Source organism: Oxyura jamaicensis, chromosome 10 (assembly GCF_011077185.1).
Source record: "Oxyura jamaicensis isolate SHBP4307 breed ruddy duck chromosome 10, BPBGC_Ojam_1.0, whole genome shotgun sequence".
Lineage (NCBI taxonomy): Eukaryota > Metazoa > Chordata > Aves > Anseriformes > Anatidae > Oxyura > Oxyura jamaicensis.
In genome coordinates, this window is record NC_048902.1 from 5,368,643 (window position 1) to 5,396,607 (window position 27,965).

The following is a 27,965-nucleotide window of genomic DNA, read 5'->3' on the forward strand; positions in this document are numbered from 1 at the left end:
ACTCACCTGCTCTTTTAGATGCCAAATGAAACCTAGAAGGCCTTGACACAAGATTGCAATATATTGTATTTATTTTCAGTGTTAATGCCTATAAAAAATTGTCCTAATTGCTAAATTTCATGTTTGGCCTGGACAAAAGGAGTTGTGAAGCCTTTTGGGGGGAATATGGTGGGTACCTGTTTTGGGTGCCTGACAGTTCATTAGCTCTCTTTTCAAAAGATATGAGCAAATTTACTAGAGATGATTATATAGAGTGTAAAAGAAAAAGCATTTTTAAAAGTTGAGTTTGAGTGTGTTTTCTCTAAACTTAACAGTTTTTGAAGGTTTATGAGATAGCAACATTGTTATTTTCTGCATTTCTTGGTGGGGCAATGTAGTCACTAACGTAGTCTGTAAATTAGACTTAATTGCAAAGATTATAGCTTAGGCAGCTTACATTCATCAGCTAACGTCTAAAAGCGATTGCACTGGAGAAAACTAAACATGTTTTGAATGCTCAAATAGCATGTAAAATGTCCAAAAAAAGGCATCAGGGATCCCTTTCCAGGGCCATGGTTAAGGATTTTAAAAGAATGACACTGCAAAATATTAAGCTGTCATTTTGTTTGTTATGGTGTGATTGGATTTTGCATAACTATTGGCAGCGCTCGAGGGAAAGCAGCAATACAAACTGTGGCTTCCGCCTGCTCAGATACGGAGGGCTTCCAGATAGAAAGCACGTCAGGATTTTTCATTTGCAGCTCACAGAGCCTGTCACCTGAGTCATTTTACCTACCCATAATTCTGGAAACATGCAAAGAATGAAAGACACATACTGTAGATAGACATATTCTATTTGTATAGCCAGCAATGCCTGCTTGTGTACCTGAAAGCACCAGAAAACCTAACTTCTCACTGCTCTTGATGCACATAAACTTTTCTTGTAGCTAAGCTGCTTGTTGGGTGTAGATATTCTATGGTGGCATGGGGAAAACAATGCTGATGTTGGTTAAATTTTGAATAGAGTAACTTTCTTTAAGCCAGTTTAGAAAATTCAGCTTTTCTGCAAACTACTAGCAGTATACTTCACAAGCTCTTCCAGTTTAACAAGTAGATGTAACCCCAAAGGGGAGGTATTTCAGCTTAATTAGAATTAATGTGTGTATATGAGAGGGAGGACAGGAGGAATCTCTCTTCCGTTTCTGTTCAGCCTTCCCAAACGTAAATACTTCTATGATATATCACTACATATTAGATCTGGTGGGGAGCTCCAGCTTGGTTTCTTGCCAAAATGAAGTGAAATATACGTGCAATGTCAAAATGGCATTTTTGGCTGAAATACTTCTGCTAGCTCTATTAATAGACCTAACTACTTTCACATTGGAGGAATGTTCAAGTTAATCTCAAGCAAAGGTTTGAAAGATTTGTTTCTTTTTGGCATGTAAGATAGAACAAAAACAGGCTATTCTATACTCACATTATGGCATTATTCATTAGCATTTGGTTTTAACTAGATAGTGTTTAGCTATTGCGCTGAAGAAAATGCAGTAGAAGAAAAGAGCATGCACACAGAATTAGCTTTTCAAAGCCAGTTGATTAAATATTTAAAAGAATCTGCCAGATCAGTCTGTAACACCTTAGTTGGTGATAAATAGGTGTGTTTAACTCACTTTTTAGGGTTATAGTGCTCTTACAGCGATTTTTTGGCCTCTGTTGATGTCCTTGAGTTCTCTAACATTTCATGGAATTCTGTAGTTAAACCACGTTTATTCCGAGAAGTGGTTCAAACAAAATTTCTGCCTCTTGTTTTAGGTAGCACTTAGAATCACAGAATGGTTTGGGTTGGAAGGGGCCTTAAAGACCACCCAGATCCAACCCCCCACCATGGGCAGGGACACCTCCCACCAGCCCAGGCTGCCCAAAGCCCCATCCAGCCTGGCCTTGGGCACTGCCAGGGATGGGACAGCTTCCCTGGGCAGCCTGTGCCAGGGCCTCACCACCTCTGAGTGAAGAATTTCTGCACTTCATGCTAATTTGTCCAAATTATTTGTCAATTATTGTCTTTTTTCTTTCATTTATATCCTTTATTTTTCCAAATATCTCAATGATTCCTCCACATTTTAAAGGTTCAGCCTGTTCTTTTCAGTGTTTCATAAGAATCCTACTAATGGAAGACAAAAAAAACAGTCAGCACATAACACCATTTAACCTGGACAACACACCTCCTTTTCTTGGGTAGACACTGCTTCTCAGTTCACTTAGGTGAGAAGGCTATACCCAACCCTCCTTAAAAATTTGGCTTGTCAGAATCTGTTTAATAAAAGTTGCTTCAGTGAATTTAACAGCTACTCAAGTTTGCTGCCATTGTGCATACCTGAAAACGATGTGTTATGTTTCCCATCTGAGAAACATTGACAATGAGACAATGTTGTGTTCTCTGGTCAGTGTAGGTATTGCAGAAATCAACCAAAGATCTGTCACTAAATCTCCTGGTTCCTGTACTGGACATAGATTTCCTCCTCGAGACAGCTATAAATGTAGCCATCTGTGGCAGGTGCTGTGGAGAATGAGGTTAGTCCCTGTTGTGGTTACTGCCTTTTCAGAGACATTTCCTAAGGGACATCTGAATTGTCATCATGTTCCAGCTGGAATCTGCACAAGCACCAACGCTGTCTTTCTGGGTAGCGTGTTTGGCCATAGAGGGTTTTAGATTTTGAAAGGCTATTACTTGCCCACTCGCTATTATAGTGCACTGAATGAGTCTATGGATTACCTAATTACCTGTTCAACAGCACACAGGGAAGAAATTTCCTGAAGATGGTAAATAGCTTGATGCTGAATAATGTGTGTTTGGGGGTTGGATTGGGTTTGAGGGTGCAGTGGAAGTGTTACTTGTTGGTTTGTGGGTTTAATCCTTTCTGAATTAAAACATACTTTTGAAAAAAAAATCAAATGAAGTAGTATTCTTGATTTAAGAAATGCCTAGTGATAGCGAGGATACCAAAGTCATTGCTGTTATTGCTTTCACTGTTAAAAATTTAAATCTTTTCTGAATTTGTTTATCTTTGCTGTCTTGATACATTTTTGGCTGATAGATATCTTCTCTTTTTAGAACTTCATGAAATACATAAAAATTTTGCATCGCTACATTTGAAACATTCTTACTGAATCTTTCCTGACCAGAAAGATTGCAGTGGGAGCAGTGTTCTAGCTGTTGTCTGCTGGACCTGGAAAAGGAGTCTGTGGGAAGAGGGCCGTTGTTGCAGTGGGCAGTAATCCCTACATTACAAATACAATGCTGAAAGGCGGACTGAGTTCAGCTACCCATGGCAAGGGACAAATCGCAAACCACCGCAGAGCTGTGATCAATGTGAGCGTTCAGTCTGGGACAGTACTGCAGCCCAGGGTACTTGCAGACTCAACTTACTTTGTCTGTTGTTTCATAGTAGTTAGCAATGCATAAAAATTAAAACAGTCTGATGCTGTCTGGAAAGATTTTTCCAGAAGTAATGGCAGAGAAGGATAAAATAAACAGAAAATGAAAAGCATAGTTTGGCTTTACTCTTTGATTTAGAGTGAAGGAGGAAGGATTTTTTTGGGAAAAAAAAAAAAAAAATCTAATTCTTTTTCTCCCTCTATTCACGTAGTGTTAAATGGGTTTGGTGTATTCCCTATTTTTATAAACTATACAGTGTTACTGATTCCTACTATTACAGTTGCTGTTTGATATTTCAGTTGAACTCTCACTAACCACCAATACACAACTATTTTGTGGTTTAAAGGGCTTAAAATCCTTTAAGAAGTAACTGCCTCTCTTTAGATGGGAAATAGTCCAGTGTTTATCTTCTGTTACAGGAGTGGAGGAGTTATAGTAGGTGACCTCATACCATTTTGATGCTAGCCGCTTGATAATTTTCCACAGAAACAGTTTTCAGATGAGCTAGACTAGTATCTAATATTAATGCTTTGTATATATTGCTTGACACAGCAAGTATGTTAGGTGATAACTTAGATTTAATAACAGTAATAACAAAATAGATGTGAAGTAAAATACCAAAATATTCACCTTAAAAGCCCCACTCCTGTGTGTTTTTGAAGTTTCAGGCTTTTATAGTTTCTCTCATCTGGTGCTTTTCAGTTTGTCTTGCAGTCTGTGCTCTTCTGTAATTATGAAGTAATTGTACAGGTTCTTTTTTTGTTTGCTGTTTTATTCCTTTTCATGTCTATAACGAGCTTTACTTAGCATAGATTTAGCAGGGAGCTAGTATAGCCTCTTTTAAAAATCTTAAACTCAGAGAAGTAAGAATGAGGTTTGCTCTGTAGCATTTCTCCAATAAAAATAGTTTTGTCTTTCTGGTTTTGCTTCTGTCCTTACCCAGGAGCAGGACAAAGAGGATAGTAGTTCTACAGGGAAGGATCTGGAGCTGTGTGGACAGAAGCTAAGTCAGTAATTTACTGTTGCAGTACCCCTCAGTTATCACCGCAGGATGCGTAAGGACGAGTGTAGTTTATAAAGCACAAGGGATAATCCTGACGCTTAGAGTCAACGTTTGCAAGACCTCAGTTATGCCCCATTTAGGATTCTGCATTTGAGGAAAAATGTGGAGGAGCTTGAAGGTGAACCAGAGGAAATTAAAGAAAATAATCAGAGGCCTAGAAAATTGGTCAAGTATTTCAAGAAGTTGGGTTAATGTTCTGCAATAAAGAAGGAAAGACTTTAAGTGTGATGACTGAGTCTAAAAATGTAACACACTGCGGTAATGGCCTGTTCTCAAAAGCTGTGGAAGAAAAAGAGCAGTGGTTGTTTACTGTGGGCTGTACATAAGGAAAACATTTTGATGGTAATTGCAGGTGGTTAAACATCGGAATTGCGGGATGGAGCTGTGGGATCTTTAGGAACAGATGAAAGAAACGTCTGTGCTGAGTGACAGAGGCAGAGTTGAGTCTGTCCTGAGGTACAGAAGCAGTATGAGGGCCTTCGGGATACTTTATATCAAAGTTGTAAATTAGGATCCAGAGTATATTATTGAGCATAGATTATCAAATTATACCTCTGGATTAGCTAAAACTTTTGGTTCTAAAGGACTGTAGTTTGCAACTTAGATTCTTTAGAAGGCTTTTTATGGAGAGAGTGTTTTTACGCATGGTATATTAACAGTTTGGGGGTTGTTTCTCATATGTTCTCTGTGAAATACTTTTACTGGCTATTCTGAATACTGACAGAGCAATCTCGTTGTCACAAGTACGGCAGGTAGGCAGTTGCTGTAGAAGGACTGTAGTGGTTTTGAAACATTACCAGCATGATGGATGAATCTTGTTCTTGGATGGATGAATCACTGTTCCTTTTCTTTACTTGTAAGGAAAACAAAAATCCAGTCATTGCAAGAAATGGATGGTTTTTTAATTACAACTTTTTGTGTGTGTGTTTTTAATTATACGTATAATTAAAATGTTTCTCTCATTCTACTTAGTAAATAGGAATACTTGTTCTGTTTGAAAATGTATTAAAACAAAAACACCGTGGCAGCATGTACTTCCTTCGTCAGCACAAGGTGAAACATGCAGATGCAGTCAGTGCTTTTCTCTCATACCTAAAAATGTATATGTTTCTTTCTCATGTTTCAGATGCATAGAATATCTGATATAGGATAAACTTCTAGATTTCGTGCTACATTTTCCATTGATTCTTTTAACACATAATCCTAATTGGTAGATCTCAAATATTGAAAGTAATGAAATTTCTTTGTGTATTTTTGTTTTGCTTTGTTTTTAACCAGAAGTGCATTTCTTAGTATTTTGCTGGTGAGAGCTGTAGCTTGGGGTCTACTATGAAAGCAGCACTTTGTCTTTTGCAAAGTAGCTGGAAAACTTGAAGTATTAATATTTATGACGAAATCCCTAATACCAAATGTAGTTTGATAGATGGGGAAGGGAAGATCGTAGAGTCATTTGTGTTGGAAAAGACCCGTCCCGTGAGGTCAAGTACAGCCATCATACCACTACCAAGTCCACCACTAAACCACATCCCTAAAGATATTTGTCTCTGATTTAAGATGTTTGTCTCTGGATTGTTTGCTGCTGGTTTAAAAGACAGTATTACATGCTGAATGAGTTCTACACAGTTAATTGAGACCATGTGAAATTGATAGCAAGTGACAGTGTTTATTATCAAATTGCTAAAAATATTTCCTGTCCTTTGTGTCCCTGAGATAAAAGATGATATTCTGATGCATGTCTTTTCACAGGATCTGTTGTTCAGTGTATGCGCTCTCAATATCATCTCCACCATTGTCTGTGCTTTGGCAACAGCGATGTGTTGCATGCAGATGGTTTCTTCTGATCTTCTGCAAATGGTGAGTACGTTTCAGTGACAACACAGGACGTTGTCCAACATAACATATTTTCCTAATCTACGTATGCTCATTTGTACCTACTCCTTGCTTGTAAACTTAGGCCTATTTGTGTGTCTTTGTGTAGTGTTAGAACGTGTGTACATGGGTGTGTGTTTTGTCTGTGTACATCTGTATAAATAGAGCATACAGATGTATGCACCATGAATAGCCGCTGCATTAGAGGTGTTTACATATTATTTTAGAGAGTTATATTCAGGATTTTGCAATTGGGAGTAAATTAGCTTTGTTACCAGGGCTATAAACAAGGTTCAGTTGATATGTGCACATTCCATTTTCTGTCATTGTGTGTATATTATCTTCAGTTTGCACACTAACCACAGCAATTACTTAGCTTTGAGATACTACTTTTTTAGTAGGAGAGCTATGTAGTGTGAGAACTACGAGTTCAAAAGTGGAACTTTTCACAGCACTGTGCCAATGATAATATTTTCCATAAGGAAAACATGTTTGGCTCCAGAGCAGCACTTGTGTTTAACTTAGTTAAAATATATCCTCAGCCTGTGACATGAAGGAATTACTGAATGTGTTGTAATACAAGTCAGGCAAAATAAAATAATGTTACATAAATGCATCTTTTCTTGTCGCACCCTGCATTCATATTGTGCGCACTTGTAGCCACTTACAAACAGTGCTTAAAGACGTACTGGATGTCAAACAGCATTGACAAAATTAATCATTTCAGCTCAGGACATGCTGCATTTTAAATCTTAAAGGACTTTTATCCATTGTAGTTATTCTTTCTTTTCGTGCACTCCCCAACCCCCATGATATTTGCTGCAGGATTCCCCTGATTAAAGATGTTGCTCACAAAATAACTTTGCAGCGATGCCAGGGAGACAGACTGATCACCACCCCTGCAAAGTTCTGTCTGTCTAATGTAACAAGGGTAAGGGTTACAGTGATCTGTGAGTGTAATCGTGTGTTCAGAGAACCTTAACCTAGACTTTATTTTTTGTTAAAAAGAGGAAGAATGTACAGATGACAATGAACCAAGAATGATACTAAAGTACATCAGACAGGCATGCACAAGATGTAGTAACCTCAATAGGAATACATTAAAAGCACATAATTTTTCTCTGCACCACTTCTTTCTTCACTTCTTCCATAGAAGAGTTTCTTTACGATGTGGCCATGCTACCATTAAATCAGTTTATTTTTACTTCCCATGCTTTGTTCTTCCAGCTTTCAGTCCTCTTGCTTAGTTGTCTGTTCCCCCAGCCTTTCAGCTCTCTTGACAAGAATTTTCTTCCCTCTCTACAGAAGAAGGGAAATATGTATTCTTTTATGCTCAGCCTCAGCCTCTTGTTTATCCTTAAGTTTTTCCCTTTCTTTTTTTTTCAAGTTGCTGAGACAGATTCCAACCAGGCCTAAGTGAGCGTAACTTCCCTGGGGCTACGCTGACTTAGACCAACTGATCTTTGACCTGAAGGTTTCTTTTTTCTTCTGCTATTTTCAGTCTATTGTCCCATGATGTTTGGTTCCCTTTTGCTACACCCAGGAATCTGATTTTACTTCCTTTTTAATTGCTTGTAAATCCTTGATGCGTACTTTTTCTTTGACTTTCCACCAAGATATACATCTTCTCTTAGCAAGGTTCTATCCCACTGGAGGTTTAAGATTGCAGCACTGAGATACCATCCCTTTCAGAAGACAGGGTTTTATTTATTATATTCATTCTTTTACTCTGTTCTTACTGTATTCAAGAGCTGCATTGGCTCTCTTCTCGGAAGAGGAGCTATAAAAATACAATTTCTACCCAACAACAGCATTATTAAGTATGGAAAATCCTCCTCAGACATCATTAGGTTACACAGCCTTTAAACTTGCTGTCATTAGCTTGCCACTCGCTGTGGCTCATGTGCTGTGTTAGCATTCATCTCAGAAATTAACCAGTTAGAATCGTGAATTTCTGCAAGTTACTCAATCCTGAAATACTGTCTAGTTTTTCTCTGATATAAGGCTATTCAGGTATTTTATTTCCTTGCAACATTCAGCTGGTATGTAATACAGTTTCACAAAAATCTGCAGCAGTGTTTCATGATCATCTGCCTTCTTGTGTAACTTTTGCATACAATGAGTATCTGATTCACACACAAAAAAACTGGCGGTATTTTATTGGAAACTGCTACCTTGTGATGTGCTCATCTATTAGTAAAAATGTCCTGAAAGCTATAAACAAAAGCTGTCCAATAGTATACACAGATTAAATTTTCCAGTAAATTTGAAGGGTTTTGTTTGAAATAATTCCATGGAACAAATACTTGCTTTGAAGTATTAAGGGAAAAAATACTAGTTCTTGTGTGAGCCAAGCATTTGCTTCCTTGGCCAGGTTTGAAATACTCCAGGTTTTGAATGGTCAGCCCCAGAGGCTGTACCTAGAGGTGTTAGACTCACAGGAATTAAGCAGCACGAGCAGAAAATAATCGTTAACAATCCTTAAAAGGACTGCTTCGTTTCAGTCCTTTTTTTTCCCCTGAACTTTCTTAACCATGTGAACTGTGACACATATCCTAACCTGTTTTAATTACTTTGAAGATAAAGTTCAAGCCTCAAGTGAGGGATCAAAGAAATAGAGAATTAATATAGCAAGTCAAATGCCTTGGCAAAAATAATTATACTCAATGATACATCATAACCCATAATAACTGTACTTGATTCGTTTTTTGTAAGCTGTCAGTATTACCCATCTTTTTCTTTGGATTTGTTCTAATACAAAGATATCTGCCATTTTTAGTGGATGTTCTTTTAAATGTTATTAAACTCATGTTTACCTTGATCTAATGTACGCAATAATTCATAGATTTATGCCAATCCTATTCTTCTGTTAGTGATAGTTTCTGGGTTAAAAAAAAAAAAAAAGTGTTTCAGTACATGTTTTATAATGGCACCAATAATATTTAAACTTTATAGGTCCTTAATTTAACAAGTAAGAACACTTTCCTTCTAAACTCCATTTTCTTAATGCATGTTTTGTTACCTGTTCTCATTTTGAGCAGCATTCAGGAAGTTTAGGGTGTAAATTATCCTTTTGTTAAAATAGATAGGCAGGCACTGACTAGGTGAGATTCAGTGGGACCTGGATTATTTGCTGCTGGTGCTGTATTGATGATTATTTAATGCTTTGTTGATTCAGTTTTCAAAGTTGTCTGTCTTCTGGATTAGAAAAAAGGGAACTGACCTCTGCCAAATTATACTTCTGTTTTTTGAATATAATGTTTCTGTGCCTGATGACTTTTTTTTTTTTTTAAAGACGCATTTTGGAAGAAATCTATTATTACAGGTTTTTGTTTCAGTGGAGAAAAGCTATATAGCATTTCAGTTAAGTGATTGTTTTGCTTAATGTCATAACAACCATGCAAGGCAGTGGATAGGTAGCCTGCTACAACTCAGCTATTTCTTTTATATGACTTTATTTTCTTTAATGTAACAAAATCTAAAAGTTATCTAATTGTAGCACATTTTATTGGTTATTTGCCAATATTTAGCCGATCTATATTGGTTATTGCCAATATAGATTTACTGCTTTACATATAATGTAGAAGGAATACATTAGAAAAAGGTAACTGCTCCCATTTTCAAGACATGTGAAGAACCACATATTCATGTGGTACAAATCATGCTTTCCTAAATCAATATGTTTTATCTGAAACCTAACCCGAGGACCTAGTCTAAGAATCAGATAAGAAGAGGATTTGCAGTCATGTATATGAGTAGGTGTCCTAAGCAGAAGTTGAATCACTGATCCAGTTGATCCAAGGACAGCTGGATATAAGCATGAAGATGACATAGCACTTTTGGCTATCAGCAATGTGATTCCAAATTCTTTGGCTACTGGTATAAATGAGACTCTGTTGTTTAGGGCTTGAATCTCTTCATTATCTTCTGATTCTGTTATTGTCACATTCCATATTAATACATCAGTGTTGTTTGAAGTTTCGGAACCCCCACAGCTCCCCCTCAGGCTCTTCATGTCAATATAACTTGGCAGGTGTTCTTTGTTCAGAACACTCAGCTGCTGGTCTCTTATCATTTCATAATATATCAGTTAGGATTTCTTAAAAATAAGTGACATTGCATAACTAATAAGGGAATGATAATGCCAGGAAGAGGAATTATAGAGCAGGCAGCTTTGGTGAGAGTCTCTTTTTTCAGGTCTGGTAATAGTATGTTTTCTCAATCACGTGTCTCCTGGAAATATCACAAACTACTTTTACTGCTCTACATTTTCGTCTCCTTTAGTTTTTACTTTTGAATTCGTAAAAGTAGAAATGTTGAAAGTGTTGTCAGAAACCAAGCTGAAATTTGCTGTGCATCAGAAACCAAAATAAATCTCTAAGTACTTACTAGTCACCAGTAATAAAAAGAAATATAACAACTTCTTTCAGCAACTGCTCCTCTTTGTTAGTGTGTTTTTATAGAATTTGTTTTCATGAATAAAATTTTGCTGATTTTTTCACAAGTAGCATTTCATGTGAATTTGTGAAAGGGAACGATGTCTTTGATTTGAAGTGTTGAAATCTAAATTCTGGTGGTAAGATCTTAGCTTGTAATCAGCAAGATCTTATCCTGGAAGAAAAAAAAGCTGAAAAGGATAAAAAAGGATAAGCAATTAAGTTTACTTGGTTGGTTGGTTTTGTTTGGTTGGTTTTTGTTTGTTCTTTTGTTTTAATACACGCAGTTCAGTTTCTGGAATATTTCAGATGTAGCATATAGCACAGGACTAGGTGAACCATTGTGGATTTGAGCTTTTATTACAGGCCACAAAATCTTATTTTCCTAGGTCATTCCTTCTTTGAGTTGACTAATTCAAGAAGTACTAATTCAAATCTTTCACCCCACTTTACCCTTTCTCACAGGTGCAAATTTCATTTGTTACATGTTTTGCTACTTGGGACAGTTTAAGACTGCAGCCCATTTCAGGGCTTCCCAGAACTGTTCTTTCTGCATACATACTCCTCCAGCAGATAATGTGAATCACATCAAATTATGTCAGTGTTCTGAAATGTGAAGAAACATTCCTTAATAACCAAGCTGTCACTTCCAGGATATTTCATTTGTTGCTTTAAGGCAGCTTCAGTTTGCGTCTTGTCAGATGAATGGCAACTGCAAAAATTCACGGTATTTTCTCCAGAAGGTAGCTGCTTCAGCTAGGTAAAGAAATACAAGAAATTGTGCCCAGTGTGGCCAATGTAAAGCCTTAGGTACACCTACTCCATTCTTTCTTCCATTCTGAATATGTTTATACAGTATTTATCCTAGAAGTACAGGTACTGATACCATTCAGTGTGTTCTGATGTTATCACCATCACTGGTGCTGTTCATCGTGCTATATGATATCTAAAATGATCTGTTATTTTATAAAGGAAACAAGGTAATGACACAACTCGTGCTGTACTACAGCACACTCAAACTGTAACTTACTGTTTCCATCAGTCATAATGATAATTCAGTGTGTCATTAATAACTTAAGCTGTATGCAATACTGAAATTAATACAGAAAAATACTTTATAAATTACTTGCGTGCTGTTCAATGTAAGTTCTGCAGTGCAGTCACACCACATGGGCGGTCAACTTGTACTTAGTGATCAGAGAAAAAGCTCCCACCAGTCTGGATGTAAGACCCTGCTTTGCTTTTCTTAGAGAGGTCTGTACCTCTCTATATATCTATATTGCTATATATCACTCTATGGAAAGAGAATAAGGTTATATAGTAACTCAGGATGTTGAAAAACTTCTAAATGAAGGACTTATACATTTTTAAAGAAAATTTTCATGTAATTTCAGGATATTAAGAGTAAAATATAAGTCATTAGACAAGACAAGCAATAAATGTTCTGAGGGGAGATGAAACAGCAGTAAAGCTAAAGTCAAACAGCTCTTTTTCATTTCTTCCATTTATTATTTTATTCTGATACTGTACATCCTCTCACTAGGTTTTTGTTTCTTTTTTTGTTTGTTTGTTTTGATCATTCATATATCAATATGTACTAACATTGCAAACATTACACTGAGCTCTCAAGTTGCTGTCCAGGCCTTTCTTTTTATTTTCAAGAATGTTTAAAGCTTTTTCTCTTCTAAGCATTAGCTCTTTAATTCATTGGATTTGTTGAAATTTATACTCTATTATAATACTCTTCTACTTAAAACTTTCTTATGCAACAACAGAAGGTAGTTCCATTCATGCTGGTTAGATTGCAAATCTATCAATTGAATTTGTTTCTGAAATAAAACAATGAATTTTCTTGGCTGGGTTTTGAATGTGTGACAACTGAAAGGACAATAGGATAGATTAATTACCTCAACTCTAAATGTTCTTTTTCTGTACTTGTTTGTTATTGAAACAATATTTTCCAGTTTAACGTGAGGGTTGTAGCAATGCGTCAGCTTTAAATTTACATTTTTAAGGTTTTTGGTTTTTAGAAAAATATATTACTAGCTTCTGCTGTTACTATTTCTTAAATAAAATTTCATTCAGTCGTTAGTTCTCCCAGTAGTTATACTTATGTTAGCGTTAGCAGAAGTTTTTCATCTAAGAAGAAATTGGAATTTAATAAGAAATGGGGATACAAAGCGGTCTACTGAGATCCTTTGTATTTAAGCAGGATAGATCATCTCTATTGCTCTATTCTGTTCATTGAACAAGTGAAATTTCTGTTGGCTCAAATTTGTATGATAGCATAGAAAAATCAGTGTAGCAAGTATATTTGAACTATATAGATTTCAGAGTGTGTACAGACAAGCTGGGTGTGTTAGCACTGTGTAGTAGCATGGGCCTTTATGTGAAGCTCAAAGCTTTCTGACATCTGTCTTCTGAAGGAAACTAATCAGCTGGAATTCTTCAATTGTGCTTTCTCTCTATGGTGAATCTTTTTGCATTGATAGCTAAAAATGAGACAATCTCTGTCTATTTTGAAATACTTTTGTTCCAAGAGAGGAGAGAGACCACCTAGAATCCAGATTCAGTGGTAGCTATGGTGATATCAAAGTCAGAATTCTGCTGTTTATGCTGCACTTGTCCTGCTGATTATTTGAAACTGCACAATGGTGTTGGCAAAGCTAGCATCGTATCTGACGTGTTGAACTAACACATGTATTGTTTTGTAAATGAGAGGTTTTTTTAATAAGCTTATCTTTAGTTCCATCACACAGGACATTTGGACACTTAACTATTTCCTCTGGTCCCCCATTTGTAGCTGGTAGGCAAAGCAATTACTAAAAACCATGTATAGTTTGTGCTGTAGTTTAGGAACACTTATGTATGGTGACAGATTTTCACTATAAATCACTACCATTTCCTTTCACATAAATTTCACCTAAATTCCCTTTTTAAAATAAAATCTTTTATAAATGAGGAAGAAAAAAATGTGCAAGAAAAAAAAAATAGAAGTCCAAACATTCTTCCTGGTTTATATCCCAAATTAATTAATCTCAGAACAATTCAGAACATTTTAAATTTATATTTTGATATATATATGTTACTCGAAGGAATAATTCTATTGTATTGGCTTATTTTTTTTATTCAATATTTCTATTATATCACTCAAATACCTCAAGTAAAGCAGCTCAGTATGAGAGCAAGATCTTGCTAGCATTGTTTAACTTTTTATCTTGGTGTATCATACTGAAATAGTAACAATAATTAAAAACAAAACTTCTGGCAGAAGCTTCAAATTAATTGAGAGTTGATCTTAGTAACTGAAAAGTTACTAAATACTTTTTATTACTTTAATTATAGCAAAACCTATTTTTTTTTCCCACACTGCCTCACTTAGCAGTGCTGTGAAGCCCAGTAGACAGTGCTTTTAGAAATACCACGCGCTGCAGGTAACATATGTCCGTAGAAACATCCTGAGTGTAAATACAGTCAGATAACAATTCCCCTTGCTCCCACCAAAAATAAAGAAAACGCACAATGGGAACCTTTGGTGTAGGAAAACTTACGACAGTCTTAGAAAATGCACCATTCTCTATTCCAGATTCTATGGGTACAATAAGATTATGCAATATTTAAGAATATTTAAAATACAGAGTCAGTACTTCAGGAAAGCTGTGTTGCCACAGACCAGTCTCTGTGGGACTCCAGAGGTAATGGCTTGTGGTGGTTAGAGAAACAGCAACTGGAAACGATGGAGTACAACGTTTTGAATGTATGTTTTCCTTATCCTTACCTTCTATTGCAATTCCCCTTTGAGCTCAGGGACAGACTGTAAGTCTGGCTTGATCCTTCTGTTCTTACAGACAGTTAGTACCTACCTTTCTCTCCAGGAGATACTAATTCCACAATTTTAAAAAAGGAGAAAAGCAACCTGTCCAGGAGGAGGACAACAGTTAATTGAAGACAAGTATTCTTACAAAGAGCTTTTATTACAGATAACATGCCAATATTTAATTATATGCAATTTTTTTCCTATCCCCAGGAATTGGCAAGATTTTAGAAATGTCAGAGAGAGACTGAAATGAGGATAATAAGTACTGGAGTCTCCAAAGGAATTATTTCAAAGTTACACTGTGAATGTATTAAATGTGATATGGAAGGCAGAGTTAATTACATGCAGGTATGGGAAGTAGTCTCGATAAGAAGGTTGCCCTACAGCACTAGTGGCATACTCATGTATGGCAGTTACTGGTTTAGAGATGTCATGGTTGCTGAGCAGCAGATCACTGTTGTTTACATGGAGTTAACAGTGCTGATCAGCTGCAGAGTACACAGAATAGAAAATGTCTTTGTTCTGGTTTGGTGGGGATGAACCATACCTGAAATATGGATGAGGAGTTCTTAGTCTTACAGATCTGGGGTAGAAGGACTTACCACGTTGTATTACATCAGGTAACCGTTTCTTTAGAGAATGAAATTTACAGTTCTGTCTGCTGTTTTGTCAGTTCAGTAATGATAATTCTCTGTCAGCTTTTACCTGAATATACTCAAAATATTCTAAATATAGATAGTAAATGACAACCATTCTGGTCACTCCAGTGGCCAACTTACAGAAGAACTATGAGTGAAGAACTGGAAATTTGGTCTGACAATGAAAAGAGAGTGCATTTAATAGACTTATTTCTTACCTACCTAGCGGTGTTTGTTTCACCTTGAAGAACTAAGAACTGTGAAGTATACTCTTTCCATGAAGCACTGCCTTCTTCATTTGGAAATGACAGCATGTATGCCTTGCTGCAGGCTATGAGCTTGCTGGAAGGTGACTGACATTCAGTCCCATGTCACTGGCTGTGTGGAGTTCTCCTTACCGTGGCATATGTACCCCTGAACATAAATGAATTTTCAAAGAACTTTTACTTCAGGTCTGCTGGAACTGATACGTTCCTAACATTTGCGTTTCTGATTCTGACAACTTGCTACTAATGCCAGAGCTAACTTCTGTGTTTCATTCAGGCTCTGAAATGGGTACAAAAATGCAGCATTGTACAACTTCTGTTTACCCTGCCACAGCTGGATAGCGTGTTTTTGTCTTCCCTCATAACTGCAAACCAAGTAACAAATGAAGTTGTCCTCAGTATGAAATAACAATGAGGGCTGTTTGAATCAGAGTGCCAGCTCTATCAGTTAGGCATGCCGAATTCAACATACACAATTCTACATGCAGTGTGTGCACTGTGCTGCCTTCTATATCTATTATGTATCAGACATATTGCATGCATGAAAGCAAGGCCATCTTTAGTCCAAGGATGGGAAAAAAACCTGCACATATGTAATATTTTGACTGCCAAGCCTCAAACATAACGTGAGCTATTTCCTAAAGGAACAGCATGAATCCTAGTTCTGTGTTTCATTGTCTGTTGGTTTTCTGAAAGTTCCCAGCAGCTCCAGGTGAGAAATGGCAGAGTATGTGGGAATTCCAGAGACACGGTTACCAAGTTATGCCTAGTAAATGTATTCACAGTAGTTATTGATAACTGTAAAGTTATGTGAAGTTTTAAAAAGTGTTGACTATTTACTGTATTTAACAGTGGTGCTGTTTACCGTTTGTCCTTGTCTGTGATAATTTTCTATCCATTGCTTCTGCAGTCATCACTGGTTTAATCCCAAAAGCCTGGCTAGGAGACACGCTGAGTTGTTTCTTAGTGTGAGCTATAGTTTTTGAAATGACGCTTGAACGTAGCTTGACCTTGTCTACACTTGTGACCAAGCAGGTCATACCAATTTTTGGTTTCACAGTTCTTATTGCTATTCAATTGCCATCAACTATTTTGAGACTGATTATTCACTAACAACTGCTTTGTAATACAAATAAAAGTGTGTTTCCTTGCAAGTGTTTGTCAGTGTTCCTCTGCCTAGTCCAGCTCTGTCTGCTGCTTGCATTTTCTTGCTGTTCCTTTTTCCCGTTGTCTCCCTTGGAGACTTCGCTTTACGTCTTTGCTGGGTTCCTGGCAGCCTTCAACATCCAAGACTGTCTCTTCATGATTTTTAAAATACATTTTATTGTGGGAAGAAACTTTTGCAGGCTGGTAGAGAAGAGGAGATAGGGAAGTACGGAATAACGTATCATTTAATTCCTGCTTAATAGCTTTCCCGCTGTTTTCTCAAGGATGTCTGTTCTTTCTGATAATCCCTTATATTTGCAGTTGTTTCATTTTCTGCTAGTCTCCCTCTTACAGCCTCTTTCAATTTAATTTCTGTGCCTTCCATCAGGATGATATCACACAGGTAAACTGTCATTTATAAACACCCCTCCAAATACGTGTTTCTTTCATGTCCATTTTGCCACTCATTTTCAGCATTGGTCACACAGTTCATTGCCATGACTTGTATTCACAGTGAAGGTTCTTGAAAGGGATGCAAATGATCCTGCTGTTAAGCTGAACTGCATCTAAACATTAGGTCTGTTCCTTCTTGAATCACAGCCTACTCTATCCTGTGCAAAACCTCTCCCTTCTGTCGCTTACATCCCACAAAATATATGCTGATGCTTCGTTCACTGTAGAATTTCACTGTTAATTGCCTTGTTCTGAAAAGCATTAAGACTATTGCCCATTATATGTCTGAATGAAACAAGCTCTGGGAAAGTTGAGAACTGAAGAGATTGAGCTACCTCTTCTCTGGTGGAGGAGATCGAATGCTGGGTTCCCTGGCAGTATGTGTAAATAGCCTGGGGGAAGGTAAAGTTGTAAAAGTTCTTTATTTAATAATCGTGAAAATATCTCTAGAGATACAGCTAGTAAGCAGCTACTGGTCCATTTTCCCAAACAGCTGGTATCAGTCCTTCCTGCCCTATGTTGTGTTCCTTCAAAAGTGGAAGTTTAATACAACATCTGTAGTGTGTTTGGTCGAATTAAGATGTAACTCAGCCTTCTAAATACCAAACACCAACAACACTTGTGGAGTGATCTAAAGTCAGAGTAACTGTGCCAAGGCACATTTTTCTGAAATAGTGAAAAATATAAAACTGACAAGAAAAATGACAGTCAGATACTTTCTATTTACTGGATCTCCCTAGTATAAATGTTTTCATTTTTTAAATTGCTTTTTCAGTCTTTATCATGTTTTTTTAAAAATAGTAATGATATCATGAGATGACAGTTCACACACATATTCCCTTATTCCAGTGTAAAAGAGAACTGTGCCTTTAGTAAATTTTCTTAGCTCACTTGTAAATGGCAAGAGCTAAGGAGCAGCTTACCTAAAGATCCAGAGCAGTGGTATGACAGCAGAAGCTTGCTGAAGAAGGAAGAATTCTGTCCTTTTTGATGGTCTGTTGATTCCCTTCCTTTTGTGGGAGCCGTGTAAAGCCAGCCCAAGGCATCTGGATTGCTTGTGATCTGCAGAATGTCCATATTTAACCCTGAAGCAGTTTAAGCTTTTGCTAGAAGGTTTTTGTTTTGTTTTGTTTTGTTTTGTTTTACACCAAAAGTATCAGAATGGCTTCTTGATATCAGTGCTGTGCTAGAAGCTGATTAGGTTCTTGTCGCAAATATTGGCAGTACTTTGCAGAATTATTAATTTTCATTGTTCATTGTGGTTATGTTCTTTTTGGTTGTGAGATGTTTATACGGAATAAATATCTATCTTACATTCGTATTTAAAACATTTATACAACATACACGTGCTGTATCTGTAGCACCAAACGATAAATGTTTATTAAGAACGGTTTGAAATTATTTTAATGCTCGCTGAGGTGACCGGTGCCGGGGCAGACGCGTGCTGCCGCGGAGCGGGGGATGGAGGCGGGCAGGGCTTTCTGGCGGCACCGCGGCCGCGCCACGCACCCGAGGGAGCCGCCGGGGCCCCGCAGCCCCCCGTGGGGGCCGCTGACGAGGCGTCGGCGGGGCCAGCAGCGCCCCCTCCCCGGCCGTTCAAAGGCCGCCCCTAGGAGCGCGGCGAGCAGGGCGGGCAAGCAGGCCGCGGCGCGGCAGGGCAAGCAGGCCGAGGGGCAGCAGCTGGCGCAGGCAGGGCAGAGCGTTCCGCCCCGCTCACGAGAACAGCTCGTCTACCCGCTGCCTACCTGTAGGTAAACCGCCATGGTCATCACGAGGCGGAGAGCTCTTTTTAGACAGTCTGTGGCCCCCAAGGCTGAGTGCCCGCTCAAAAATGCGGCAGTTCAGGTCTCTGGATTCACGGAGAGCCCGAGCCTGTTGCTGACCTCTGAGGGCGGCAGAGACACCGCGTGTGTGAGGTGTGAGCAGGTGGACGGCCTGCTCGGCCTGGTGGCGGAGCTCAAGGAGGTGGAGAGGTGAAGGGCCATCAGGGAGTGCGAGCGGGAGATAGACCTGTGCGCAACTCCCTGCAAGGCTTGAAGGAAATGTGAGAAAAATCTCAATTTTCTTCAGACAGGACCTTCTGTGCAGCTATTTTATTCGCAATTGCAATGGCGGGAGTCCCGTCAATCAGGAGCACATTTTAGTAAACAATAATAACTTTTTGTTCCCTATTCCCCAACGCCTGATCACCTCCTGTTTCCTCACTGGCTGAGTCCTACAGGTTCACAAGCTACTCGATGCTCCTCTATACCATATCTGTACAATTTTTCTTTTTTTCAACCCTTTAATTTCTCCTTTCTTATGTTTTGAGAACTTGTGATCGTTGTTTTACTGTTCTCACACTGCTCATCCTGTTTTTCTCAAGCTTCTGCCTTACTTCGGAACAGTGAGGCCTTCTGCTGTCCACTTCCCTACCTAGCATTTCTCCTTATTATGCCTACACAGCTACCTTGGAATACAGAAAAGTAATTCTCTACTGCAAAAACACAACTTGGTTTCTCACAGTTCCCCCTTCTTCTTTTCTTACTCCCATTGTTGTTTTTGCACCTCTTCACATCCGCACTCTTGAGTTTTTCCAACATTAAGGTGCAGTATTCTTCTTCGGATGTCACGGGGGATGACAGATATACAATGCCATTATTATTACAGTACCAACAAATAGTTGTTTGAGCCAGTTGTATTGGCTCAAAGTTAGTTTCTCCCAAATGTTTCTAAATCCCCAGGAATTGTCATCTTGAGCTACTCTGTGTAGGATCTTGTTGTATTGTTTTTTTTTTCCCCAAATATTTTTGAGATCAGTCAAATCCGTCCCATTTGATCTACATATGTACAGCAACTAGTATTAATTACAGTGCACGCTCCTCCTTATGAGGTTATTAATAAATCTAATACTATTTGATTCTAGAGTACTATTTTTGCAAACTTATCAAACTTATTTTTCCCCCCCCAGGTTTACTAATTTTTCAGGTATCTACATAAAGCAGAATTTTCATTTTTGAAGTAGTAAATCTCAATGATGTCAGCTGGATATTAGAAAACAGATATTTAGAAAATAGGTTATATTAATAATATTTATTAAATTAATAAATATTAATAAAGTGATAATCGATAATAGATTATAGATGACAATAATATATAATAGATAAGAAAGAGCAGTCAGGCACTGGAACGGGTTGCCCAGGGAGGTGGTGGAGTCACCGTCCCTGGGGGTGTTCAAGGAAAGGTTGGACGGGGTGCCTGGGGCCGTGGGTTATTGGGTGACAGTGGTGGTAGGGGGGTGGTTGGACCAGATGATCTCGGAGGTGTTTTCCGACCTTAATGTTTCTGTGATTCCATGTTACACTGATGAGAGGCTAGAGCCTGGGCTGGAAAACGTTGTGTGGAACACGGGAGGTGCAGGGCAGTCCCTGTGGTCTAGGGGCTGCCTTTCTCTCAGGCAAGCCAAATGGCCCAGGGGAGCCAGCCCCAGAAAAGGGTCCCTCAGCCCCCCCAACCCTCCTCCTTCCCCCACGTGAGGACATCTCCCAGGCTGCTCCCAACACAGCCGCCTTTGGCCACACGTGGGCCACTTCATCACCTAGGCTTGCTGAGGTCACAGGGGCCACCACTGCCTGTGGGCCCTATAAAACAGGCCCCCTGCCGCTGGCCCGCCACTCGCTGAGCTACTCAGAGACTAGAGGCAGCAAGGGGAGAAGCGGCTCTGCCTGGTTTGCGAGGACAGCCATGCCGTCCAGAGCAGCACCAAGAAGGAAGGCAGCTGACCAGGAAACGTGTCATGGACAGAGAGCGCCAGCAGCACCAGGTACAGCAGTGCTCGAGGGACCTCTGCTGCGCAGCCCACAGACACATCCAAGCGATATCATTGGCACCGCAGGCATGAACATCAAGCCGACAGCGGCATGGGACCTCAGGGTGGAACAGGTCGACCCCCTGGTGCGGCACCCTGGCCAGAAAACATGCCGAGTCGAAGGCATCCTGTTTGGGCAGTCCCGGGCAAAGACTGGCTCATCCTCCTGCCCAACACCGTGGAGCCCGTGGAGCTGGATCCACCAGGAGATACGGAGGAGGCAATGGAAGTGGATCCACCGCAACCAGAACAGACCTGGGACTACCCCGGCACGTCTTCAGTCTGTGCCATTAGGAGGCACAAACTGCATCACAGTAGTGCCCAGCCAGCTCCCTACTCGTTGCTCAGGCCCCATCCCAAGCATTAGCTTGGAGCCCCCAAATCTCACGGACATCCCGCAGATGTCCCAGCAATAAACAGCTCTTGCCAGTTCTCAGGGGTTGTGTGAGTGCTTCTTTCCCATCCCCCAACCCTGTGTGACCGGTGGCATCCCTTCTGCACAGAGCCCCGAGGAAGAGCACAAGAGAGGACCCAGCTCCCTTCGGGCTGCCAGAGGAGTCCCCGAGGGCCACCTGCACCTTTAGCACTTGTGAAAATAGACTGAGGGGTGAAAATGGGAGTGTGTGAGCAATTATAGGTGGCTAATTTCTTACATTAGGAGTGAGTTTCTACATCTGAGTAATTGGTAACGACAGACATGGAGAAGGCTGAGGTACTCAGCAGCTTTGCCTGCGTCTGCACTGGCAGATGGGCTTCCCAAGTCTTTCATTTCCCTGAACCCACAGATGGAGGCTGTGGGGTCAAAGTCCCACCCGCTGTAAGTGAAGAGCAGGTTTGACACCACCTGATGAATCTAAACATGTACAGGTGTATGGGACCTGGTGACATGAATCCCAGGGTCCTGAGGGAACTGGCTGCCTCTCTCCATCATAGTTGAAAAGTCCCGGCATTGGGCGATGTCCCCAGGTATGAGTCCATCCTTTCTCAGCCGTTCTTACTGTTGTCTCAGGAGTCAGGAGCACTTGGAACACTCCTTCCCACTCAGGCTGCAGCTTCAGTTCTTTCCATCTTCGCATCAGATCCCAATCTCCTGCTTGGAATGGATGGATCAGGACTTCCAAGGGTGGGGTTTGAGCTGACAGTCCATGGGTCCTGAGAGATGACAAAGAGGACAACAGCCTGAGTAAACAGTTCTTAAGAAAAGTATATTTTGTCTCAAACTGAGGTAACTCATTCCCTTTGTCCAAGTACAGCAATCCAAATAATATTTCATATGGTGAAACTCCCACATCTTTTCTTGGTGCAGTTCGAATTCGGGGAAGTGCCAAAGGTAAGCACTTTGTCTGGGGAAGCTGATTTTCAATTGCTTCTTTACTGTCTGATCCTCTCCAGAAGATGAAGGATGCCAAGGAGTGTGAAATTTCCACTTAATTCCTATAGTCCACATTAGCCCTTGCAGTATTTCTTACATAAAGTGATTTCTTTGATCAGAGTCAATATTTTCAACAATTCCATACCTGGGAGTTACTTGTTCTAGAATTCAGTTACGATGTTTGCAGTAGCAGATGCTGAAGGGAAAGCTTCCACCCACCCTGACAAATGATCTACCAAGACTAATAAGTATTTAAATCTACCTACTCTAAGGAGTTCTGTGTAAACTACCTGTACATTTTGGAAGCATTGAATTCCTGGTTCTCGCTCCCCTTGGGCTGAGTGCAGATAATTTTCCTGTTTACCTTTTGACATACCTCACAACTCCTGCATACTTGTTCAGCCGGAGTATATAGATTCCTACACATACATATTTTGATAGCACAGCATCACACCTTGCTTGAATTTCCCAATGACCCTCTTGATGTAAAACAGTTAATATTTGCCTCATTAGCACTTTCTTCAGCATTTCTCTCCCATCAGGGAGTATGTTTTCCTTTGGACTTCATGACTCCTGATTCCTTAAAAACCTTTCTTTAAAACTTTTAATTTTTTTTTTTTTTTTAGTTTTTTTTTTTTTTTAGTTTTGGGTAGGAGTAGCTCAACAATTCCCTCAGTGCCAGGGAAGCTGGCACAAGGAAGATTATCTTGAGTGTCATCATGCGGCACTTCCAGGGCAACCAGTGATCAGGCCCAGTCAGCATGGGTTTGTGAAAGGCAGGTCCTGCTTGACGAACCTGATCTCCTTCTGTGACAAAGTGACATGCTGGGTGGACGAGGGAAAGGCTGTGGATGTGGTCTACCTTGACTTCAGTAAGGCATCTGACACCATTTCCCACAGCATTCTCCTCAAGTAACTGGCTGCTCTTGCCTTGGACTGGTGTACGCTTTGTTGGGTTAGAAACTGGCTGGGTAGCCGGGCCCAGAGAGTTGTGGTGAATGGAGTCAAATCCAGTTGGAGGCCAGTCACTAGTGGCATCCCCCAGGGCTCAGTGCTGGGGCCGGTCCTCTTCAATATCTTCATTGATGATCTGGATGAGGGCATTGAGTGCACCCTCAGTAAGTTTGCAGATGACACCAAGTTAGGTGCGTGTGTCGATCTGCTCGAGGGTAGGAAGGCTCTGCAGGAGGATCTGGAGAGGCTGGACCGATGGGCCGAGGTCAACTGCATGAAGTTCAACAAGGCCAAGTGCCGGGTCCTGCACCTGGGGCACAACAACCCCAAGCAGAGCTACAGGCTGGGAGATGTGTGGTTAGAAAGCTGCCTGGCAGAGAAGGACCTGGGAGTAGTGGTTGATAGTCGGCTGAATATGAGCCAGCAGTGTGCTCAGGCGGCCAAGAAGGCCAACAGCATCCTGGCCTGTATAAGAAACAGTGTGGCCAGCAGGGCTAGGGAGGTGATTGTCCCCCTGTACTCGGCTCTGGTGAGGCCGCACCTCGAGTACTGTGTTCAGTTTTGGGCCCCTCGCTACAAGAAGGACATGGAGGTGCTCGAGCGAGTCCAGAGAAGGGCAACGAAGCTGGTGAGGGGCCTGGAGAACAAGGCTTACGAGGAGCGGCTGAGGGAGCTGGGCTTGTTCAGCCTGGAGAAGAGGAGGCTCAGGGGCGACCTTATTGTACTCTACAGGTACCTGAAAGGAGGCTGTAGCAAGGTGGGGGTTGGTCTGTTCTCCCACGTGCCTGGTGACTGGATGAGGGGGAATGGGCTAAAGTTGCGCCAGGGGAGGTTCAGGTTGGATATTAGGAAGAACTTCTTTACTGAACGGGTTGTTAGTCACTGGAATAGGCTGCCCAGGGAAGTGGTGGAGTCACCATCCCTGGAGGTCTTTAAAACACGTTTAGATGTAGAGCTTAGGGATATGGTTTAGTGGAGGACTTGTTAGTGTTAGGTCAGAGGTTGGACTCGGTGATCTTGGAGGTCTCTTCCAACCGAGATAATACTGTGATTCTGTGATTTCTTTGTTGTTGCTTAAGTGAAAAATATGGTATCCTTAGTCAAAATGTAACGACTATATGGCAACTGATTTATAGTTTGTTTTATTTGGGGGTTGTTTGGTTTTGTTTTAAGCACAAGGCATTTCAAATTGGAAGCAAAAACATGCAATTATTTTGTTATTTTAGTTATTGTATCTGTTGTTACTCAATTATTAAAGTGCAGATGATTATGTAGTGCTATAATAAAATTGTATTGTGAGGTAGAATAGTTCCTTGAAATGCTGTTTAATTTGAAATGCCTGTTCTCCATCCTAAGGGTAAGTGCTTTGAGGCACATGTCCCTCTGCCTTTCATAAAACATTGTTTTATATTTTAGCAATTTAATTCTCACTCCTTGCTGATCTCACATATTCTTATGCTTCCAGAAGTGTTTCTTCCATTTCAGTATGGGTATTCATAAAACCACGTATCGATCAGAGTTGCTAAAACTGACCTTTTGTTACAGTTCATGTTATCAGTGATGATTTTGTTTCTGCCATGTGAAGGAACTTGACCTATTCATTTTCAGTTTCTGCCACAGCGGCCACATTCTGCCAATCCGGACTGCATGACTCCGCACGGGACTGTCCTGCATCAAACCTTGGATTTCGATGAATTCATACCACCAATACCACCTCCACCCTACTACCCACCGGAGTACACCTGCACACCTGTGGTAGAGGCACAGAGGTGATTCTTCTTCCCTGTTGTTAGTTACTGCATAGCTCTGAGCTACAGACTATGAAACTCTTTCAAAGAATACAAAACAAAGTAATGCCTTCTGCTTACATTAGCTGCTTCTTTTCCAGGGAGATTACATACCTATTTCGCAAACTTGTTAGGACTCATGAGGAAATATTTATGTTAAAGCACTGTTGGGATAGAGGAGTGATTGAACTTAAGTAAGAAAAGGATAACAATATGTGAACTTAAAGCAGAACTGAGCTTATAGATAATCCTTTTATGGTTAACATTGTACACTTGAATGTGAGATTTAATTTTCTAAGGGAATGATTGCTGTGTATGTGCATTGTTGTGGAGTAGTGAAGGACATGAGTGATTGAAATGGGCTAGTACAGATGGCTGGTATCCAAAACAAAATGCCGTTTTTAAAGCTACGCTGTGAATGAGAGCTTCATTTCGGCTCTCTGCATTTTGTGAATGAAATTCTTTGTAGTGTATTTGCTTTTGATGCAAAGCAAGCTCTACATCGCTGTGGTGTAGATAATAGTCTGCCAAATAAATCTAATGTAATTTCCTAAGAGTTAATTTGCCTTGTGTTTTTAAGTAGAGGACTCCATTTGGACTTTCCGCATTCCCCATTCAGTGCTTTGTATGAAGTCACCATTAACAGCCCAGGAATATTGTATCCAACTGAGCTGCCCCCTCCTTATGAGGCAGTCATTGGAGAGACGCCTGCCAGTCAGGTAAGGAAAGTCAAAGGGAATTATTTACATAGCCTCCAAATGTTCATGATGTGAAACACTTTTATATTATTTTAATGACCTGTAATAATTTAGGACTTAATTGTACTTTGGGTCAGAAGAACCTGCAAGCCCTGAAGGAGTTGATTTTTTTTTTCTCTTTTTTTTTTTTTTTTTTTTTTTAAAGACAAAAGTAATATGAATTATACATTTTTGGAGGGGAAAAGATTGATCATACCTGTGATAAGATTTTTTTATGTAATACTAAGTAAGGTTTAGAAGGTCTGTTTATTGTTAAGCACAAAATCAATTTGGGCGCTTTTGTAATTGGGATTGCACTTTTCATGTGTATCAGTATCCAACTGCATAAAAACACCTAGCATATAAAAAATATATATAATTTAACAAAGTATAATTTAAAGTAGCAAAGTCATGCTCTTTCAAGGAGACCACGAGCTTTAATTTATAGATGTATTAACTGCTAAACTTTGGTATCTGGGGTCCGTGTCAGTACCTTGCATGTCCATCTCAAGACAGACGGGTTCCAGGAACATTTGTCACATAGCGAAAAGGAGTGGTGACTATAAATTACTAAGTGGTGGTAATTACATAGAGAGTTTATATCTGCCTGATAGCTGCTGATTTGGAGAGCTTGTAGGAGCAAAGTAAGAACAGATGCTCCGTATCAGAAGTGAAGTATATCGGCAATGCTAACTAAAGCCTACACAGCAACTTTGTACGCTGCGTTTCATGACGAAAGTCCTAGCCTATTTTTTGCAGTCAGTGTCACTATCAGTCTGTAAATGGAGGAATAGAGACAAAGTCCAAGACAGCTGTAGGTCTTCAAGAGGAAACAAATGGAATCCTAAATTCTTATGTGGTGCAAATGTTCTCGTTTTATACACATCAAGCCACAGGACGGCGTGAACTGAAGCTCTCAAAGGCTGACTTTGCAGTGGAAATCACAGCTGAGCTTTAGCTACAGAAGTGCTTCTGGGAACCATTATGTGACAGTAATTATTAATCTCTACTGAGCATCTAGCAATAGATTGTGTTTGGTTTTAGATGGATTGAGCTCCTTAGAGTTTTATTAAATTGTATCAAATTAGATTCAGTATTCATGCATTTCATACACAACAAATGTCAGCGCTAATTTAACTGGTTGCATCTAAACAAAAATTGCTGTTGTCATCTGCACTGATTAGGAATTCTGGTTTTATCACCATGGAAAAAAAAGCTTTCCACACTGTTTTCCATGGGAGGTATTGACTAGGATGTAGAAAAGAAAAAGCGTATCAAGGATCTGGGTGAATTATACCAGTGACTATATGTTTTACTAACTTGTAGTCTGTTCAGACTTGTTAAAAGCATGTTTTTTCTCACCTTTCTGTATTGATAACTTAGTGACTGGGTTTGCCAGTCTTTATGTTGAAGAATGTACAAGTCAGTAAGGTTTGTTACACTAGGCAGTGCAGGCAGCTGTGTGAGCCCACCTGCCAACTGTACACGACTGATCTAACTAAATCTTGTCACTGTTACTCCTACAATTACAACCATGATTCTCCCTCCCCCCCCAGCAAGAAGATTAATCAATTACCAATGCATATAAAGTATTATTGGTATATAAATTATGTAGCTTTACTAGATCGGAGCTACAGATGGTTCTTTTTCACTAGTGGAGATTTGCCAAAACCTCAGCCTTGCGTGTAACTGATTTTATAGGTACTAGACCATTTTATAGGTACTAGATGTTGCTACTATATCTGCCAGGTGACTGGGAGAATGTACAATGCCAATAAACATTTCAGCACAAGTATTCAGCAGATATTCTTTTGTCATGGTTAAGAATTTGTGAAACAACATAGATTTTAAAAGAACTTTACATTTTAAAACACAAACAGCAAACACCTTTAAGACATTATTTCTTCAGAAGTCAAGTTAGAGAAAATAATCATTTTATTTTCTGATTCAACTTTCTCCAGCAACAAAAAGCACTTGAGGACACTTCCTGCTTTGGACAAAACATCTCCCAAACTTTACATCCTTTTTACAAGCTTATACTTGCTTCCATAAAGTTGCTCTTGCATTACCTATTTGAAAATGAAACTACAGTTTCCATTTTCAAAAATAAACTTTTTCGGTTTGGTAGTAGGTGTTCAGGTTGGAAAATATAAATCTCCTAGCTG

At 39.7% G+C, this 27,965-nt stretch overlaps 1 protein-coding gene across 8 annotated transcripts in view; it reads left to right on the plus strand.

Annotated features, from left to right (window-relative positions):
- FAM189A1 (family with sequence similarity 189 member A1) overlaps nucleotides 1-27,965 on the plus strand; it is a 138,313-nt gene that overhangs the window by 96,441 nt on the left and 13,907 nt on the right. For 2 of the 8 annotated variants that reach the window (XM_035335508.1, XM_035335516.1), the window contains 4 exons: nucleotides 6,225-6,332; nucleotides 17,039-17,053; nucleotides 24,885-25,045; nucleotides 25,644-25,782. In XM_035335508.1, coding sequence (XP_035191399.1) covers nucleotides 6,225-6,332; nucleotides 17,039-17,053; nucleotides 24,885-25,045; nucleotides 25,644-25,782 — 423 coding nt within the window. The remainder of the gene's footprint in view (nucleotides 1-6,224; nucleotides 6,333-17,038; nucleotides 17,054-24,884; nucleotides 25,046-25,643; nucleotides 25,783-27,965) is intronic. The other 6 variants (XM_035335509.1, XM_035335510.1, XM_035335511.1 and 3 more) reach the window with 6 other exon arrangements.